Source organism: Sinocyclocheilus rhinocerous, unplaced genomic scaffold, assembly GCF_001515625.1.
Source record: "Sinocyclocheilus rhinocerous isolate Xijiao unplaced genomic scaffold, SAMN03320098_v1.1 scaffold345, whole genome shotgun sequence".
Taxonomy (NCBI): domain Eukaryota; kingdom Metazoa; phylum Chordata; class Actinopteri; order Cypriniformes; family Cyprinidae; genus Sinocyclocheilus; species Sinocyclocheilus rhinocerous.
The window spans coordinates 659,177-674,222 of record NW_015630020.1 but is presented as its reverse complement, the minus strand read 5'-3'; the positions used below and the strand labels follow the sequence as shown (position 1 = coordinate 674,222).

Genomic DNA, 15,046 nt, shown 5'->3' with positions numbered 1-15,046 from the left:
TTTTGAAATGTTCTTAGCCTACAGATTAATAATGCTAAATGTAGATCACAACGTCTTGTCACATCTGTTTTGAACAGTCAGAGTCATAGGTTATAGATAGATAAATAGATAGTATGAAAAATATATATTTGTAGCATTGTTGTTTTCTGCTGTGTTTTGTTATTTCTGTTGTTGTTAAAATAACCGCGTCATCCGCAGCTCTAAACTTGGCGCCGGCGCGTGTCCGGAGAGAGAGAGAGAAAGCACATGGAGCTGAAAGAGCTTGAATAAAGCACGTTTGGCTTTTGATAAGAAATACTAGAGGATATAGCGCTGAAAGATATTTACCATAAATGACCCCGAGCGCTTGTTATGTGATCCGCTCCGCTGTTTTGACGCACTGCTCACTTAAAATGGTGCTGTGTTACGGCTCGCGGTCCGGATGGATGCCGGGGTGCGGATGCGGACCGTCCGCCTTTTGAATATTTTGAGTTGAATTACTGAAATAAATGAACTTTTCAACGACATTCTAATTTATTGAGATGCACCTGTATAAGTATTTAAGGATAAAAGACTCGAGTTGCTTTTAAGTTTTTCACGAGTCCTTTTCCTCTAGTCAAATCTTGAGTCATTTCAGGTCGAGTCTGAAGTCTATAAAAATGCGACTCGAGTGCCACTCGAGTCCGAGTCACTAACTCGAGTGCCCATCTCTGCATCAGGGGTTCATCCGTAATTTTACGAAGCTACGAGAATACTTTTTGTATGCAAAGACAAAAAAAACGACTTTATTCAACAATTCGTCTCCTCCGCATCACCCTGGCGCCATTTTGGAGAGTATCCACTGAACGTAAACAGCGTATGTTGTTCTGTGTCAGCTGCGCCACACGCAGAACACAGAACAGCATACGCTGTTTACGTTCAGTAGCTTCTCGTAGCTTTGTAAAATTACGGTTGAACCCATGATGTCACATGGATTATTTTACCGATCTCCTTGCTTTGTTTCTGGACCTTGATTATGTAAGGATCCTTGCTGTCTATGGGAGGGTCAGAGCAGTACCGCCGCTCCCTATACGCAGAGTACGCAGTTTGCGTAGGGCACCAACTCAGGGTTCGCAAAATTTCGAAATCGCTGGTAGCCCTTCAGGCAGACATTCTTCAGATTTTGTTAGCCCAAATTGAATTTAAGTAGCCTGAATAATAAAAAAAAAAAAAGACATCGGCTGAACTTCACTGCGGACAAATCAGCATGATTGAAAACTTCAGTGATTGCTTTTTTTCTTCAAAAAACAAGTCAAGAGAGTAGAGGTGCAATGGATCACAAAACCCACGGCTCGGATCATATTGCATTATCATATCAGATTTTGAGTAACAGATCGGGTCATTTTGCAGATGAGCAAAAAATAAACATGCTTCATTATTATTTAAATAACAGAATACTTCTTTGATACCTCAGCAAAAACTAGTAGCATATAGGGATGTAACGATTCACTCAACTCACGATGCGATGCGATGCGATTCTCGATACTGATTTCACAATACAATTTCTCACAATTTTTATTTTTAACAAAATGAGATTTTAGACAAATTATAAATGAAAAGGTGTCCTTTTATTATTTCTCCAACAAAATGCTGCACATTTCTTTGTGAAATTGAAATATGTCAAATAATAAAACTAACTTGAAATTTTAAAACAAATCCCAAATCAAATAATTAAATACAAATAAAATAAATCTTTTCATATAAACAAACTAATGCTTTGGCTGTGCTTTTTTCATTTAAAATCAGAGGCAACCACTGCATTTTAATCACGCTCCAAACAAAGATGCTAAATACATGTTATTTAGATTGCAATTAGATTGTATAATGGTCTGATTTTAGCTTTGTGAATGAGACGCAAATGTCACTCTGACAGCAGGTGGCACTAATGGAACAGCAGGTATTTATAGGCTGCTGCCCCTTTAAGACCGAATGCATGGATCCAATATAATGATGCACTTGAGATTTCTTTCTCCACTGTTTACGTTCACTTAAGACATAACCGACTTTGTTTACGAGAATACTTGCCGAGACAGTTATTTTGAAATAATTTTGTGTGTATGTGTTCATTCAGATGCAAGGATACGCGAAAGAGGAATCAATTCTGTCTACGTGCATTGCCTGAAACGCGGCTCTCTGTGCGCGCTTTGAATGAGTGCACGTGAATGGTTTAAAACACTTGAATGTTTAAATCGGCAAGACTGGGGAACCATCCCAGTTGCTCAAAAAAAAAAAAAAACTTTCGGTGAACGCAGTAGTCAGTAGGCTACATGTGACGCAACATTCCCACATCCGCGCCTGCCCTCACCTCATGTTTGCGGCTGACTGCAAATGATCATAACTGATGGACAACTATGCCCGGGAAAAAAAACATCAGCAGTCCGGCGCTGAGAAAAGAAAAAGTTAAAAAGCCCAAGATGAAGTCCGTGCATCCCTTTCAGGTACGTTCATAATCCTGTTAAACTTTTTTGGCTGTTGACGTTAATAATGTTTATTAACGTTAATTAATGTTTTAATTATCATATGATGAGCTCATTGACGACTTCGCCTCCAGAAAAAGCAGGAGTGTGCCTTTGTAAATTGTTTAATTTGGAATGCTCCAGCAGATGACGTATATCAGTGTTGATTTTCGGAGTGTCTATTGGCAGAAGCTATTTACACTAACTCCGCCCACCTACGTGTGATTGGGCTGGTCAACACTACAAAAGACTAACGGCAAGTAACAGCTTCAGTGGCGTATATGGTAAAGTGTGTGCCGTAGTTGTTTTGACGTGATCTACCGGAGTTTGAATCCTCCTTTTGCCTAACTTTTTTTTCTCTCCCTTTTCAAATCTCATATCGCATCGGAAAGGCATTCATTTTCAATAAAAATGAAGGAAGTAATCGAAAAGTTGAAAATAAGGTATCGGGTAGGGTTAGTTGGCATCTAGTTTTTTATATGAATTAAAATTATAATTTACACTCAGTACATTATTATTGCATACTGTTTTATAATTTACTACAATATTGAGGTGCAGATAATTACCACTATTTGCAATAAGTAGCATAAATAGCAGAAAATCCTGCTATTTTATCATAGTGTTAATGGAATATATAGCTATTTGCACTTGGGGTAGGCTTAAATAGCATATCGCTAAGAAAATACTGCTATTTACACTTAGCGCAAATAGCCGCTGCCGTTGATTTTTTATTCAATTATTGTTTATTTTGATAATATTTAATCTTTTAAAATGTTTTATTTAATGTGTGTAATTTTAGTTTGTATTGTTTTGCTGTAGAGCTACAATTGTAATTTGTAAATAATACAATTTAATTACAATTTATTTATTTATTTACTTTTATGTTTTATTAAAGTTTTATTTTGACCCCTATAGTAGGTGTTTTTATTTATTTATTTTATTTCCAAAATATTTGGGGGAGGGGGCACAACAATACAATTCTGCTTAGGGCACCCATTTGGCCAGCAGTGGCCCTGGGTCAGAGAGCTCTCGGAATTCATCAAAAATATCTTAATTTGTGTTCTGAAGATGGACTTACTGGTTTGGAACAACATGACTTCTTACAAAAACATTCCCAAACTTTTGAATGATAGTCTAAGTTTATCAATAACTAATTTAGTTTATTTTATTCATTAAGCTTTTTTCCCTTAATAAATGAAATTATCATTTAAAAACTGCATTTTGTATTTACTTGCATTATCTTTGCGTAATATTAAAATTGGTTTGATGATCTGAATCTTTTAAGTGTGACAAATATGCAAAAAATTAAAAAAACAGGAAGGGGGCAAAAACCTTTTCACGGCACTGTATTTAATTTCCATGTGAAATGAATGTTCACTACTATAAACAGCTGTTGTATTTAGACCTGTCCCAAACTATGAAAATTTAAAACCCCACATAATTTATTTTATTTTATTTTTTTTGGTACTCTATTTGAAGAAATATTTGCCAGGAATAATTTAGTACTTCTCAAAGTACAAAATACTACTAACATCCAAGTAATAAATAGCCATTAATCCCAACTCTAAAGGCCTTTTAATGTGATTTGTGTCAATGTTTCGCAGTGTATTGAACTGTGTGGAGCGAAGCATTAAGCCACAGCATTACCCCTGGCACCGTGTTGCAAGCAGGTGAAGCGTTGTAATGCGATGCTCAAAGCTGACCCTGTTTGCCGCTGACCTTTCGAAGCGCAGCCAATGATTACCAGATAATTCACATGAGGTATCATTATGTGGGCTGTGCCACTGAAAAAAATCAAAACAAAATGGAAGAGAGACAGAGTTTCATATTCTGACATTTATAGAAAAACATTCCGCAAATTCTGTTTGTCTTCTGCAATTTATAGAGGCTTTATTCCATGGTCGGAATACTGGATTCTGATTGGCTGGCAGGTATGCAGTAAAACCATTTAATGCACAGGTAGTTCCAAGTCAGTTTAATCACCGTTTATTAATGCGCTGCTTTAATTAATGCACACAAACCCACACACATAACTCACGCACGCACAAACACACACACACACAAAGAGAGAGAGAGAGAGAGAGAGAGAGAGAGTTGGAGATCGCAGATCGCAAATAAACTTGTTGTCAACACTTACCCACGATTTTTATTAATAAAATAGCCTAGATACTAGATCGCTACATTATATTCCTCAGCAACGAGGTGGTAAAATCGCTGTTTTTGAAGTAATTTATTATTTGTAGAGAGAGACGCAGCACGCAGGTAACGCACACACAACTGTCATCTCTCTCTTTCTCTCTCTCGATCGATAATTAATTGAAATAAATGCTATAATTTCACAAAACTGATTTGTTCATGAATATGACTAATCTGGTTACTCAATGATCCATTCATAATAGCTCACTGGAGGGGAAGATTATCTTGAATTTCTGTTTCTCACACAAAAATATGATAAAATATTGTGTACAGTTCTTGAAATGTCTCCTTTTGCATTGCATGGAAGAAAAAAAAATCATGCATTTGGAACAACATGAGAGTGAGTAAATGATAACATAATTTTCAGAAAATTATGAAGCTAGTAATTCCCACTGAAAAGGTTGTTTTTAAACTGCCTATAGCATTTTAAACTGTGGTACACAGAGTGTGTTCTAATCGTAGCTGCCTTTCAGTTTTCTGTTTCATTCAAAATCTGTTCTATTTGCATATGCATATATGGTAAGCTCAGGGCCAGAGCTCTTCAAATGGCGAGAGAAAAATCTCCCTAGAGTTTGGAAAGCATTTTGAAATATTAAAGCAGTTAGATATAAGACCGAGAACCACATTTACATTTAACTCGGCACAATGTCTATTTCTGTTTTGTCCCCTCTTTAAATCATCGTGTTATGTTTGCTTTTACAGATATTCAGTAACTTCAGCAGCGTTTTTGTTAGTTCAGAAGGTCAGTTGTGTGGTTTCAAAAATAGCAGAAAGTACTGCAGACTGTAACAAAAACATTCAAGAATCAGCTTTCATCTAAAACAGTGCTTTAGAAAGTCCAGCTTCATGCTTTACATGCATTTATTCTAATCTAACTGTGATAAAGATTAGAGCTGTAGGCAGTTTGCAAGACCAAAAAAAAAAAAGTAACTTTTAATGTTGACAGTTAAATTTTAAGATGGTGTCACCTATTTTGTCCCTCTTGAATATGCCTTAAAAGTGCAATCAGATCTCTATAAAGTGATATAAAGTAATTGTGAATATGAAGTATAATATAAAGAGATTCATAAGTAGTCATTCCCTTTAAAATGACATGCAAATCATCACTGGTGAGTCAGTACTGTGTCAAAACTTGGACGTTGAAACAAAAATAACACTCCAAGCAACAGAAGATAATAAAAAAAAAAACACACACAGCAGGAAATGCTGTGAATTACTGCTGCATATGCTAAATACCGACTTGAGTGATTATGCAAACGGTTATTTAGTCTTTAATTACTGTACATAAGCAATTCGTTTTTATCTTTTTGTGATCAAAATACAAATTTAATATTTTGTGGTTTAATAGTATAAAAGAATAAAACATGAAAACTTCAAAAGAAGAAAATGTATTATTATTATTTTTTTATTTCATGGTCTGTCTGAATACTCGATTCTGATTGGCTGGCAGGTATGCATTAAAACCTTTTAATGCACAGGTAGTTTTCACCATTCTATATTAATGTGCTGCTTTAACTGACACACACAAAAGCACACACACACACCACTCGCACGGAGAGAGAGAAAGAGAGATTGGAGATCCCGCTGCGCACACAGAAACGTTCAGGAGTAGGCCAACATAAACTTATCAACGCTACCCCGCGACTTTTATTAATAAAACCGCTTAGATACTGGATCACTGCATTATATTCCTCCGCAACGAGGAGGTAAAATCTCTGTTTAAGTAACTAAACTCACAACTTCATTGTTTGTAGAGAGACGCACAGACGCAGGTAATTCACACACACAACTGTCATATTTCTCTCTCTCGATCAAACGATCGATAATTAATTCAAATAAGTGTTATAATTTATTCAAATAAATGTGATCTAACTGCACTATTTCATCTCTGTGTCTGATTTGAAGCGGGCAGAATGCTAGAGCTAACGTGCCGTAACTGACGAAAATAACTGTCAATTTTACCCATTCTGTCAAATATTGCACTGCAAAGAGCAATACTAGTTTTAACTTGTCTATAACTTGGCAAATGACCATGGAATAAGTGGGATAATCAATGGCTTGCTGTGCATTAAGTAAGCAATAAGGTACTCGAGGCTGTGTTGTATCGTGAATAAATCACGGCTGAAGGGCGTTGTTAGGCAAGACGCGAAGCGGAGCGCCTGCAACCCCTTCAGCCGTGATTTATTCATTATACAGCACGGCCTCGAGTACCTTACTGCTTTTATAAAACAGTTACCATACAATAAAAAAATATTAAAACCAAAAATGTATGTATTGAAATGTTACTTTTTTGAAGCAAGTTCGTTAAATGCTGTCCTTCCGCTAAAAAATAGTTCCTGACAGCAACAGTAAATTGCAAGACAATGTTCCTATGTAACATGCCTCATCTAATGGAGCTTAAATAAAACAGAGCATAGGAGCTCTTATCATCCGCTGTGTCATTTATTTTTTTAACACCATATATGATATTTTCGCACACACATATATCTGCTTATCTCTCAGCATGAGGAAATGTCTGTTTTCCGTCTTTTAGTTTTAAAACAGACCGATTCGCAGCACAGCACGAGTTTGCAAGCGTCATTACAGTGTAAACTGATGGACATATAGACATACAGAATCATACCTTAAAACAGAAAACTAATAAATTCAGTAATATCCCCTCCTCACTTCGGAAACTGTGGGCTTCCACACAGACGCGCGTGCACACACATCAACATATCTCCGCATGAGAAGCGTTTATTAGACGGGGAAAGGGCGGGGTCTCAAAATTAAAGATGAAAGATGCAACATAACGCCAGCAGGGGTCACTCATACTTCATTAAATAAATAACAGTTCATTTTGCCAAAATAACTTACATAATACACAGAACAGTTTTAATGCTATATTATTGATTGTTTATGTTGCTAAGGGTGTTGCTCAGTGATACACAGAACCGTTGGGTGAAGTGGTCATAGCCGTGCTGTATCATGAATAAACCACAGCTGCTGACCAATCAGAATTGAGGAATAGAACTAACCATTTTATGAAGGATTTTAAATGCACTTCGCGGAGGCTGGTTCTTTGCCTCCGTGTCTTCCCAATAAGTATCAAATAAGTAAGGGATAATCAACGGTTTGCCGTGCATTAAAGGATTTTAAATGCACGGCAAACCGTTGATTATCCCTTACTTATTTGATATTTAACATACTCAAGTATTATGAGTAAAAAGTACTGATCGATTAACGTTTCTTTTGTAATATATACTTTTATATTTAATCATTTTATATTATATAATATAAATATATTATGTAATCCTACTTGCTCAAAATACTTGAGGGAGGGGGGTTTGTCATACACTATCAAAACAATAAATATATTAAAATATCAATTCAGGTTACAATACATTAAGCAATAAAAAAAGTATTAGGAAAACCTAAATGCGTGTTGACAAACAATATACTTTAAAACCGATGTCACATAGGGCAAAATGTATACAATTTTAAGAAGAACGCTATGCAAATATACTAGTTTGAAAATCATTTGAAACCGCTTCGGCAGCTGGGAAGATGCATGGGCATTAATTTGCATTATTTTAAAGTTATGTCTTGTTTTACATAAAGCATACGCCGCTGATACACACATGGACATGTTTGCATTCAAGCTTTTCTAACACCGGGTTTTAACAGCTCGTCCTTTTTACAACAGATTTAGTTCACGGACAACTTGAGTCGTGACCTGATTTAAAGAGGATGTCGATTTCTCCAGTTCAAAATAATGAGAAATGACACGTTTTTAAGAAATGAGGTTTAGTAAAGAGTATATATTATGCTTTCAAATGTAGTGAAGCAAAAGTAAAAGCTTCTAAAAGTAAAAATATTTCAATCATGAGAACTCTTGGAAGATTTTAGCAAGGTAATGTACATGACAATGTTAATGTATTTGGTCTTTGCGGAATAGATATGCTACGCTGCTGCTGCTGCTGCTGAATTGCTGCTGCTGTTGGTTATTGCTGTAGTTGTAGATTATTGATGCTGCTGCAATCAAATACAGGAACTTGCTACTGCCAATGCATATGGCGATACGGTGCCATGACTATTTAAGACATACTGCTGCTGCACAAATAGCATATAAAATAACCCGTAGCAGATCTATACAGGTGGAGCTGGGGAAGGTGGAGGCTTTCAGAGAAACTTTGAAAGCGTGCTGCAGGAATCTCAAGTGAATGCTAACCAGCCATATAAATGCAAGGCAGTAAGCTCATTGGCTGCATAAGCAGCATGAACCAATCAGCTTGTGCCAAGTCGTTTAACTCTCTGAATATCATCAGTTACGTTAACACCCCGTCAGCCTGAGCAATCTAGAGTTTCATGAATGAACTATATATACTCTGATAAAGTACAGATACTTGAAAATAGTACTTAAGTACAGTTAATGAAGTAAAAATACTTCATTACTGTCCACCATTGGCTCCATATATTATTTTGACTTCACTATTGCTTTTGACTTTGAATAACATACATTTTCCTGTAATTGTTTTGAATACATTTTTACATACACAGAATACATTTTTATATTTCAGCCTGCTCATCACACTTGTGTCACTGGTCATATGGCCTATTTTTACAACCTTTCTGGTGTTGATAGTCCTTTTTGGAGCTTGACAAGCAACTGATGTAATTTTAAAAAAGGACAGTGCACTTTCTTCAAAAAGTCCTCTTTTATGTGCACAGAAAAAATACAACATAATAATGTATTACAATATGAGGTGAGTAAATGGTTAAATAATTTCATTAACTTTATGGAAAAAACAACCAAATAGCTCAACTTGATACACAATGTACGACAAATATTAAATCTGAAATGCTAAGCCTGTAATGTAATATCTATGGGGCTGGGGGTTTCATTACAATGGGAACAACCCGAACATTATAATTAAAACTTCTAATTAAAGCCTTAGGGCACATTGAGATATTTATAATGCCAGCAATGTAGTCAAAACTGTATTTCTCATAATTGTGTTCTGGAGAGATGTAAGCCAAGGTTATTTTCTATTAATGTTCAAAGCGCAAAGAAACTCGTAACAGCAATAATAAGCAGGTTTTCCCCCTAAAGGCCTAATTCAGCGATGTAGGTTTTGAAGATCCTGGTGTAAAAGTGTCTACATCATGCACACAAATCTGTTAAAAGCCAAAGCTGGATGTTTAAGCTAGGAGTTGCTGATGGAGATGAATGTATTTGATTGAAAGTGCTGCTAAGTCCAATATCGCCAAAGGTCCAAATGAAGTGTTCTGACAGCGAGTGCGTAAACTTTGCCGTCTTCTTCTCCTCAGCATATTTGGAGAAAGTTCTCTGGAGAGAGTTAGATGAGAAGAGCTGGAACCTGTTTCAGGCCCGAGGATGTTAAGAGCCAGACGCATCACAAGATTGGCAAAGGAATGGTGCAGCACTGGCACCGAGACAGTGGACAAACAGATTCTCAGCGCCAAAGACCACCGCGAGCGGAAAGAAAAGGCAGGTGCAGCTTAGCGACGTGTCAGTCAGCCTTCCCAAACAGCAACAGAATGCGGAGAGGTGGGAATGCTGCCCACGCGTTGGGACAGAAAGTCCATACGGACCGAAAGATAAAACAGGCCACGGGCGGAACTACGGAGGGATGGGGCTTATGACAGCCGTGTGGGGGCAGCGAGACATGGGTTTGTGCTGTTCTGTATTCATACTTCAGGCTAAGAAGTGTCACTGTTAGTTAGTTATGAGACTTGGGGCAACCGAGCAAATGTTTCTGGTTATTTTTATTTTTTTTTTGTCTCAAAGCGCTTATGAATGTGGACTAAAGAACAGCAATAAGCATAATAAGCAGGCTTTTCCCCTACAGTCATCATTCATTGATGCAGTTTCTGTGGCTGGAGCATGAGGATGCATTAGAATAACCCACCACAGCTTGTTTAAAACGAGTGATTTAACCAGAGTTGCAAGGATCCAACTATGATGGTACAATTATCCATAATAAAGAAAAGGGAAATTCTTCCCATGGCAAATTCTTAGTACTCATTGTATCTATGTTGAATTCATGTAATATATTTGATTCAGGAAAGTAATATATTTATATATATAAAAAGTAATAATATTTTTTTTTCAAACATAGTAATATAAAATAAAATAATATTTTCTAAAAATATAATAATAATAATTAAAAAAATTAAGACATTTGTATAACACTTTTACTTGATTCCCCATTTATGAATATTAATTCAGAAATTAAAAAACACGCTTATCATACAAAAGGCGCATTCAAATTGTTGTATGTATGAAATTCATGTTTAATTTAATTTTAATAAATTAATAGTTAGGATTGAGTGTCACATCAATGACCCTAAATCAAAAAAAAAAAAAATAAATCTAAATTCTTCAATATGAAAATACTTTACTGTTGATTACCTTCAAGGGATAGTTCACCCAAAAATGAAAATTACCCCATGATTTACACCTTTACCCTCAAGCCATCGCTAGGTGTACATGACTTTCTTCTTTCAGACGAATACAATCGGAGTTATATTAAAAAATGTCCTGACTCTTCCAAGCTTTACAATGGCAGTGAATGGGGATGGAGATTTTGAGACCCAAAAAAGTGCATCCATCCATCATAAAAAATACTCCATATGGTTCTGGAGGTTAATAAAGGCCTTCTGAAGTGAAGTGAAGCATTTTTGTAAGAAAAATATCCATATTTAAAACTTTTATAAACCGTAATCTCTAGCTTCCGCTAACTGTCGTACACGTGTTCACAAGACAGCAGGGCTCCTAGGATGGCTTGAGGGAGAGTAAATCATTGGGTAATTTTCATTTTTGGGTGAACTATCCCTTTAAGACTATCCCTTAATCCCTTTTCACAGCAAAGTTCCCCGAAGAACCTCAAAAGAAATTTTTTTCCCACTTTAAGGATCGTTTTAATTATCTAAAGAACCATTTTGCTCTAAATAACTTTTTTGTGTAGTAAAAAAAGTTTCAATGGGTGTTAAAGGTTCTTCATGGAACCACATAAGCCAAAAAAGAAACTGTATTTTTAAGAGTTTAAATAAAGGTGAGAATAAAAGTGATATCAACTTCTGTATATTAATTGTATCTAAATGGGTTCTGTATGCCAAACAAAAAAGACACTAGTAAACTGGCATCTTTGAATTAAGAAGTAAGTTTCTATGCAAAGTTGATAGTTAGGACTAGGTGTTAGAGCAATCACAGAAGCATATACTGTGTGTACATATACGTACCCTGCTGAGAGTAAGAGTGCCTTGTTTGCAGTCTCTGCAGTGAACACGTAGTTTTCCAGGCTGAATGGCCTTGCAGACCGTCTTACAGAACACATAGAAACTGCTGTGGGCTTTAGCTTCTGTAAAAACAACCATAAATATCATAAAAACCATGCAATAACACAGTGTGTTTTTTTTATTTTTTCAGTGTTCAAATGCTGTCCCATCACAGTTACTCCTATCCCAGTACACAGTAAGTCATTTGTTATTTGGCATCGAGCATGTAAAAACTCATTATTATCAGCTGGTCAGCAACTTTATTAAGATCTGCAACATAACACATGGTTTACATCACTTACCCTTGAAACAGACTGAGCAATGTGAGATATTTAAATCAAATACTGTCTACTGACGGGAAGTAATGTCTAAATGTTCTATTTTTCTATTTACTTCAGTGGTAAGTGTGGCAACATATGTGAAATATTCCTCACGTTAAGCTACCAAAAATTAAAATATTTTTCATTTCACAAATAAGTGGTCAAAATCACTATGTGCCTTCATATTTTGTAACAGGTGGCGTTTTATGGAGAAATGGAGACTGTCTCATCTGTGAGTGACACACGACCTGCACTATTTGTCACTAATATGCTAGAAAATATGCACAGGGACAAAAATATACATTTTAATATAAATAATGCATAACACAGTTTCTTGCTAAGAAGTATTTATGGCTGGTAAATTTTCTTAACTGATCCACCATTGTAAAATTAATTGCGAAAAAAGATTGCGCCATTACCTGTTTGTACTAACAATGGTAGACAATAGGACTGTTTGGGAAACCAGTTTAGAAAAACACATTTTTTAAATTCTGTTTGGTGCCAAAAATGACACTTCAATATATCCAGTGCATTCCTTTATTTAAGAATGCATGAATGGGACCAACTGAGCAACTGAACTTCAGCTGGCGTTTGTTTGCTTTTGTTTCGTTTCCCTTGCTTCTTGTCCTCTTTTAGTTTACAGCTGTGGAATGTTTTGAATGGGATGCAAGTGGGTTGGTTAGAGCGCTGAGTAGAGGATAAGAACAAGGTGCAGCAGTGCTTCAGCAAGCCACCACGGTCCCAGGACAAAGAGCCCACGGTCCAATTAGACAGAAAAGACGATCCAGACATCTTCCTGGCATATGATTTAGTTTAGAGAGGACTTGTCCAATCAGTCTGTCCCATCCCAGTTTAAATCACTCATGCACACACATGCACACACCCGGGAGCAGCATTCTCATTAGAGCTAAAAGCATGGGGCACCGAGGAGGTACACGATACCTTGACACGGCTGACAATAAATCGAGCGGAGTGGGTTTTATAAGACCGGCACCCTATTATTTATGATTTCTGCAGGATTCCTCCATTATGCTAATGCTTTTACAGGAAGAAGGGCTGGATAAAAGAGGTGGCGTGATTGGACTAAGTAGCCGAGTGGGCCGCTAGCCAGAGCGAGGTTGAAAAGGGAAGGGCGGGCAGAGGACAGCTTGTAAAAGCGCTGCCATTGTGGCAAATGACAGCATCCACTTCACCAACCTGTGCGCTTACAAAAACATTCAAACACTCTCTCTGAGAGCTGCGTATTACTGCTGAAAAGGAGGTCACCAAAGCCTTTGTGGTGCACAAACTAATGTAAATGAAAGGATATACACTACAAAAGAATTCTAGTTTGGTGGGACTGAAAGCATCATATAGAAAGAGAGCCTGAGGCAATTGCTTTAAGACGGCACAGGAAGCATCCATATATATATACAGAATATATTTATACAGTATATATATATATGGATCAATTGAATGCATCCTTGCTAAATAAAAGTAATTTTAACAGTAGTGTATTTAAGAAAATTAATTTGAAATATATATATATATATATATATATATATAAAAGAGTGTCATTGCACTAGTTTTCTTGATCATTCCTCGTCTCGTGACTTTTGATTATGAGAGTGTTAATATGGAGATTTTTTAAAAGTTTATTGCAACAAAAATGGTGTTTGAATTGTTAGGTTTTAATATCCGTGAACTGTCCTTTAAATCAAATCAATTCAAAACTCAGATGAATGAAAAAGATTTAAAAACATATTAATTTAGTATAAAATATATCAATAAATACATTTATAAATAATTCAACTGTTTTAATAATGTTGTAAAAAACTGGACATTGGGCTATTTTAACTAGATTTTTTACTGTGTTTTACTTGTGAATAAAACTGCAACAATAATGGTACTTATTAAACTCAAATAAAAGACAGCATTTGAATATCAGCAAATAAGCTCATTAGAAAAAAAAACATGCTTGTTGATTCTTGCATGATGTGCCACATTTTTAGCAGTCATATTTGAGCGCTCTGCATCGTAAGTTCAATGCTGTACCAGGTGTGCTACCAAGCAAGTTTACCATCTGAGAAAAGCCATACATGTAAAGCTGATTATGTGATGCAAATGTCAAAACGCATTGGATTATCAATCTTGCACTATGGTAAAAATGTTTTGAAGTCATAACTTAGGGCCAGAATTACTAGCAGCTTGTGCCAGCACAAACCGTCTTTTGGCGTTAAAATAGTACTTTCAGGATTTACTAAAGATGTGCAGTGAAGAATTAGAGCTGAAAAGGCGTGGACACAGTTATTTTTGCACCTGACCTTATTGAATATGCATTTCTAGGAGTTTCCCTTTCAAATGCAAAATTTATGGGAGGAGAGTATTAAAATGAATCGCGCAACGCAATTTACTAACGTTTGCGCTTGTCAAATTACTGGAATTTGCGCCATTATTTAACGCCCACCAAAAAAGCATGACTTAAAACTATTTTGCGCTTGAAATGGCTGCATTTGTTGTTGCTAGGAGGAGGCACCGCAGAGAACAGAGAGCACGTGGTAGAAGGGAGAGGATTTTTTTTTCCATACGCATTCATTTATTTTGAATTGCAGAAGAACACAATATCCGAATCCGAAAATATCCTTATGCTAATTTGCGCTGCACTTGGTAGATTGCATTGGTCGTTATGTTGGTCTGTGTTATTTAATTTGCGCATTGTCAGTAAATAACCCGCAGAAATGTCGACGCCCATTAGCACTGTTTTGGAATTTGCGCTCTCAAGGAACCGTACAAAAA

The 15,046-nt window shown here is 36.3% G+C and overlaps 1 protein-coding gene across 3 annotated transcripts in view; it reads right to left on the bottom strand.

Annotated features, from left to right (window-relative positions):
* The window catches only part of LOC107739476 (E3 ubiquitin-protein ligase parkin-like), a 160,572-nt gene that overhangs the window by 84,835 nt on the left and 60,691 nt on the right, over positions 1-15,046 (bottom strand). For all 3 annotated transcript variants that reach the window (XM_016551597.1, XM_016551598.1, XM_016551599.1), the window contains exon 4: positions 11,916-12,034. In XM_016551597.1, the coding sequence (XP_016407083.1) occupies positions 11,916-12,034 (119 nt within the window). The remainder of the gene's footprint in view (positions 1-11,915; positions 12,035-15,046) is intronic.